Source organism: Primulina eburnea, chromosome 5 (genome assembly GCF_022965805.1).
Source record: "Primulina eburnea isolate SZY01 chromosome 5, ASM2296580v1, whole genome shotgun sequence".
NCBI lineage: Eukaryota > Viridiplantae > Streptophyta > Magnoliopsida > Lamiales > Gesneriaceae > Primulina > Primulina eburnea.
The window spans coordinates 28,064,792-28,071,509 of NC_133105.1; the positions used below are offsets into that span (position 1 = coordinate 28,064,792).

Here is a 6,718-nt window from a genome sequence, read left to right on the forward strand (position 1 = left end):
TACGGCGGCGAAACAGAACCAGCAGTAAACGCCCGCCCGGGATCATGAATGTGCCAAAGGAAAGCACCAACAGAAATAGAACAGAAACCCACTCGGAACAAACAAGCATAAACACATCATGTGCAAGTGTCTGGACCCACTTGCACAGACTACATGAAAGTGTAAACCAACATCCAAGAACACTAACCTGCAATAAAGATATATATATAAATATATAAATATAAATAGATATAGAACCCAAGATCATGAAGAAAGAGATCCAAAAAAAAAAAAGAAGGGGCTGCAAATGGCTAAGAGGATCTGTTTCTGAGGTATGGAAGCCCAGAACGATCAGATCTAGCAAAGATGGAGATGTCTGGAGGTAGGGAAGGACCTAACTCTAAGGTATACTGCCTAAAGGTATGGGCCCTCGCCGCCAAGGCATCCGCCACTGAATTCCCTTCCCGGTAAATATGCGATAAATGAACCGATCTCCCCCTCATCAGCAAAAGAATCCGTGTAACAATATGCTCAAGACCCCAAGTACACCGGCGGGAGCGAAGTAAAAGAAGAGATATACGAGAGTCAGTCTCAATCCAAAGAGGGAATAAATGAAGATCAGAAGAAATGAGAAGACCCCTCCAAATAGCCCAAAGTTCTGCCCGGATATTGGTCCCAACTCCAATGAACTCACTGAAAGAAACCAGCACCTGACCAGAGGAGTCACGAACAACACCACCAATAGTAGAAGCTCCAGGACTACCTCTCGAACTCCCATCCACATTCAGTTTGAAGCACCCAACCGGCGGTCTCAACCAACGGACAATCGCCATTTTATGTACCCTGCGCATATCAACAAAAAACCCAAGCGACCTCGCAGCATGCAAAACACCACGCCAGTGCATGGGCTTAACAGTAGACGCAGCGTGAGCTAGACGCAAATAGGACAAAATCTGAGACTTAACAGTCTCCCCAGAAATGTGCAAATGACGGTGTTTCGCATCATTCCTAGCTGTCCAGAGAAACCATAAAACAATGAAAGGCAAAAACTCCTTCACGTGGCCTCTAGGTGTCCACCCCGGATGCCTCTTCCAAGCACTGAGGAAGAGTCTGAAATCACTAGTAAGGGGAATACGGACATGAAAAACAGCCCCAAAAAAATGCCATACAGATCTGGCAATAGGGCTGTCAATGAAAATGTGCGTGAATGTCTCAGGCATCTCACAGCACTGACATTTAGACGCCAGCTCGAAACCACGACGCTGGAGAACATCGTCAACTGGAAGCCATTGATGCCAAAACCTCCATAGGAAGAAAGACATAGTAGGCCTCAGCCAACTGCCCCAGCAAGGAGTGAATATATCAGAAACTTGGTCTCTCAGGCGGACAAGCTCCCAAGCGGATTTTATCGAAAAAACACCGTCAGAACTATGCACCCAAATAGCCAAATCGGGCTCACCCAATGCAATAGGGATCAGAGCAATAGTCTCAGCAACAGAGGGAGGAACAACTGAACAGAGGAAATCAAAATCCCAAACCCCATCTGAAATAAAGTGAGAAACACGGACACCTCGATCCCCCCTAACCGGTAACTGACTAGATAATGGAACATCCCCACACCAGATATCATCCCAAAAATTAACATCTCCCATCCCAACTCTCCATCGAATGCCAGATTCAGCACGAGGCCTAATCTTAAGCAAACGACGCCAAGTGGGAGAAATGAATCCAGCAGATGAAACACAAGCTGGATGCCCCAACTGGCAGTATTTTCTCATCATGAATTTGGACCATAGAGATGAACCTTGACGAAAGCGAAACCATAATTTAATGGAGAAGCTTTCCACAATATCTTTGAGCCTGCGAAATCCAAGACCCCCTTCAGAGACAGGAAGACATGCACGAGACCACCTCGCCCAATGCCATTTCTTATCCAAAGGTCTGGAACCCCACAAGAAACCATTGAAAACATTCTCGAGCCTCTCCATAACTGCCAGAGGAGGCTGGACTACCTGAAACATGTAAAGGGGAACCGAAAGGAGAACACTCCTAAGGAGTGTCATACGACTCCCCGGGGAAAGAGTTTTAAGCTCCCAACCCTCCAACTTCTTACTCACCATCTGCACAAGGGGATCAAAAAGAGAGCAAACTCTATTCCCACGAAACAAAGGAACTCCGAGGTATTTGATAGGAAAAAACCCTCCCCAAACCCAGTGATACGAAGGAGACGGGAACGAGTACGAGCAGAACACCTCGGAGGCAAAATAATGACGCTCTTAAATGCATTCACCAACTGCCCCGAGCAGTTTTCATAGTGATGCAAAAAATCCATGAGATTGTTCATCTCACGAGTCCCACCATTGGCAAAAATAATGATATCATCAGCATAAGCCAGGTGGGAAAGAGGGAGATCACAACCAGATCGGTACCTAATCGCAGGAAACTGACGATAAAGACGATCAAGCCCGCGCGAAAGGTACTCAGCCCCCAGAATGAAAAGTAGAGGGGACAAAGGGTCACCCTGCCGGAGACCCCTAGTGGATCCAAAGAATCCAGTGAGTGAACCATTGATATTAACTGAAAATTGGCAATGAGAAATGCAGGCAGATATCAGCGACACAACCTGCTCTGAAAAGCCATAATGCCTCAAAACATCCAACAGAAAAGACCATTGGACCCTATCATAGGCTTTGGCCATATCCAATTTCAAAATAACATTGCCACCACGGGTGGGGAGAGAAAGACTATGAGTAAGCTCTTGAGCAAGGAGGATATTATCCGAAATCACCCGCCCTGGAACAAAGCCACTCTGATTCCACGAAACAAGCCTCTCCGCCACCACCTTCAATCGAGAATATAATAGTTTGGAAATGATCTTATTGGTCACATTACACAAGCTGATAGGACGAAAGTCCGACCAAGCCTGAGCACCCATGACTTTGGGAATCAATGTGATCGTGGTGGCAGTAAACCCCTGTGGCATGGGACTACCCCGAAAGAAATCAAGAACCGCATCCAAAACATCCTGATGGACAATCTCCCAGCAATGCTGAAAGAAAGCCGAAGAGAAACCATCAGGCCCCGCCACACTATCACGATGTATGGAGAAAACAGTCGCCCGCACCTCCTCCAATGAAGGGGGGGCAGCAATATTGGCGTTCTCCAAATCCGAGATCACCAAAGGGAAATCAGAAAAATCTGGGCAAGAAAGCACAAAAGGATCCCCAGTAAGCAGGTTTTGAAAAAAGGCGGCTCCAGACTGCTGAATAAGATCAGGGGAAGTAAGGCAAGAACCATTATCCCAAATACGGAAAATTTTATTAGCCACCCGTTTTTTCTTGACCATATTGTGGAAGAGTTTGGTGTTTCTCTCACCATCCTCTAACCACCTACAAGCGGCTTTTTGCCGCCAAAAATCCGCCTCCATGGCAGTAACCCGAGCAAGGTCTTCATTGCAATTGGACAAACTAGTCCAATGCAAATCCGAAGGGTCAGCCTCGCAAACTGCCTCAGCAACCCGGACAGCCTGCTCCGCCTCAGCAAGTTTGACAAAAAGATCCCCAAAAACACTCTTATTCCACCACTTCAGGTGGCTCTTGAGGCGCTTCAATTTCACAAAAAGACGGTGCATGCCGTTCAAATGACACGGCAAATTCCAATTAAGCCGCACCGTCTGCAAAAAACCGTGGTGCCTGAGCCACATGCTCTGAAAGCGAAAAGAACTCGGCCCACTAGCAAATATCGGGACTGACACAAAAAGAGGACAATGGTCAGAGACTGTACGAATGAGGTGCTCCACACGAATAGAATGAAAATGGTCACCCCAATCAACAGACACAAAAACCCGATCAAGACGCTTCCAAATGGTCTTGTTCGTCCACGTGAACGAAGACCCCTCAAAACCAGCATCCACTAACCCAGAATCCAAAATAAAATGATTAAATTCTTCCATGGGAAGTAACCGCCCACCAGAAGAACCCAAACACTCGGACGAATTTCTAACTACATTAAAGTCGCCACCAACAAGCCAAGGACCCTGATCAGGCTTAACCTGAAGCAAAGAAGTCCAGAGCTGTCTGCGCTCAATGTAGTCACACTTAGCATAAACAAAGAACAAAACACAGTGGTCGGCAAAAAACTAGCAGAAACCCTGAAGTGAAGGAATTGAGTGTGATCAAGGAGACACTCAACCATGACATCCTCAGCAAAGAAAACCCAGATATGACCCGAGGAGTTCGATATAACTCGAGAAAAACCAAAACGACGAGTCATAAAACGAACATCTAGATCAATCATGGGTTCCAAAATAGCCAAGATCTTGACTCTCTTTTCTTTAACGTGGGCATGTAGCCTCTGTTGAGACTCCGAACTCCGGAGCCCCCTGACATTCCATATGAGAAAATTCATGGAGAATGGGCACCCGAACCGCCCTGTCGCTTTTTACGCGACCTATGAAAAGCATTCTCCTTTCTTTTCTTAATATCCCCCATATCAGCATCCAAAATACGACTTTCATACCTAGAGCCATCACCCGACTCTGAATGCCGATCAAATTCTGATCAGTATCTCCAGCAGATTCCAGCCGGAAGACCAACTCACTGACAGAAGGCCCCTGCCTAGCAACCAATTCCTCAACCGCAGAGGAAGCATCATCAGGAGACAAAGGAACAGAGGGGATGGAATGACTACTGTGATTCAAAGTGCAAGGCCCCAGAGAACCAAACACAGGCAACTCAGAAGTAGACGGTACCCCAGTACCATCCACACAATCACCCAACTGTAACCCTCCATCATAACCTCATCACTGAGGATCACACCCTCAACAAGAACAGACTCCAATTGATCCTTGCCAGAAGTCCCAACACCGGCATCCTCCAGATTATCACATGGAGGATCCGTATCAACACAATCTAATCCAACAGGATCAGGCTCCGCATCCTGCCCATGCGAGAGCACCTCAAAAGGATTCAACTCAAGAGGATTTTTCTTTGGAAGAACCTGCCGAACTGGCCTCTTTCTCCCTCTACGTCTGGGACCCGTGCCAGTTTTCTGAAGCTGAGGCTGGGTCCCCAAATTAAAACCAGGAGCAACACCCCCTGGTGGGGCAGGCTCTGTAGAAATGGGAGACTGACCAGGAGCACGGTCAGCAGGCTTAGGACGAACGGGTTTTGGGTTTTTGCCATGGGAATAGCAAACACTGGTCGAATGACCCAGCATTTTGCAATCCGTACAGTACCCGGGGATTCGCTCATAAATGACTTCAATTTCTTGAGCATGATCACCCCAACCCACCCAAATTTCTTTGACTGGCGTTTCCAAAACATTCAGTTCAACACAAACTCGGGCAAAAGCACCCCGAGAAGAGTCTGCAGTATGATCATCCATTTTCACCGGTTTCCCCACAATTTTAGCCAAGGCAAAGAGACTTTGCTTAGAAAACAGATGGAGTGGAAGACCGGGGAAGCGGATCCAAACAGGAGCAATGGGTGACTCCTCCTGAAGATTAAACTCTGGCGTCCATTTAGAGAAACGGATCGACAGAGGTCCCACCTGCATAATCCCCTTGGTCCAAAAGAAAGCATAGTCTTCTTCACAAGCCAGTGTAAGAACAAGAAAACCCCGAGGCATGAACTTTAAATCAAAAGATCTAACTAGTCCCAATTTAGAAAAAGCAGATGAAATACCAGAATTTGGAACTAGAGATCGATTACCAGAAATTTTTCCAACCAGATGCAAATTTGAAAGGTTCTGCCGAGGGAAGAAATCACCTCTTCCGGGAATAGGATACCCGGTTTTCCATTCCGAAGAGTTGGCACAGGAATGTCATTCATAGAATTGTGCAACTCATCAAAGCTTTTCTTGGCCGTCCGAGGGGATGGCGGAGTCAGAATATCACGAAATGACACAGTAAGCGAAGTAGGAACACGCGTACCTGATTTGACCGTTCCAGCACGATGGTTGACTGCCGAGTCAACTCGCCCAACTCGTGTGACTTGACTCGACCTGAGTTGACTCGCGAGTCACATGCCGTAGCACCACCATGGATCAGCGACGGTGAGGGGAGTCCAGAACCGGGACCAATTCGAGTAGACTCGGGCATTGGAGGGGTCGATTTAACCATAGAAGATGAAAAATCACGATTTTGCCCTAGAAATTGGGGGTTTCCGACCGGTGGTCGGAAACCAGAAATTGAAGATGGCAAAATCCTACCCATGACCGGACGAACATCTTGGCCAGAGGAATTGAAGAAATACGCCGGAACGGCGCCGGAAATCGGAGATGAATGGGACGACAGAATCGCGACTGGTGCCGAGAGAGTAGATCTGAAATTGCCGTCGACGATGAACGGCGTTGGGGCTGATACCGGTGCCATCTGAATCGTCTGACCATGGGCATTATAGATCGGGGCTTGTATTGTACCGAGATTACAAGAAACGGCCGGAATCGAAGAGATAGTTACGGCGAACTCGTGAACAGTGATGTCGGGACTTTGATCGGTGATTGTGGTTGACATACGGTGTTGTTGAGGGTGAGGGTGGTACCAAAAGCACCGTCTGGACAAGGCGAGTCGAACGGTGGGTGGTCGGCGCCGATTGGAGCAGAGTACGGCGCCGACGAAGAGTTGGACGGAAAAGCTGTATTTTCGATCGGAAAATAGGAGGGGTTGCCGAGCTCCGATGCACCTGATTTTGAGTATGATGTTCGCCGTGAGGAGGCGGTTCCGGTGGTATACTTCGTC

At 47.6% G+C, this 6,718-nt stretch overlaps 1 protein-coding gene across 1 annotated transcript; it reads right to left on the reverse strand.

The window, feature by feature from the left end:
- Positions 1 to 290: 290 nt before the first annotated feature.
- LOC140831489 (uncharacterized) lies at positions 291 to 6,493 on the reverse strand. Its single transcript, XM_073195244.1, has 6 exons — positions 5,912 to 6,493; positions 4,730 to 5,727; positions 4,424 to 4,667; positions 2,141 to 4,075; positions 2,097 to 2,099; positions 291 to 1,991 (listed from the first exon to the last, which is right to left on the reverse strand). Exons 1-6 carry the CDS (start codon positions 6,491 to 6,493, stop codon positions 291 to 293), a joined length of 5,463 nt encoding a protein of 1,820 aa, XP_073051345.1.
- Positions 6,494 to 6,718: the final 225 nt, after the last annotated feature.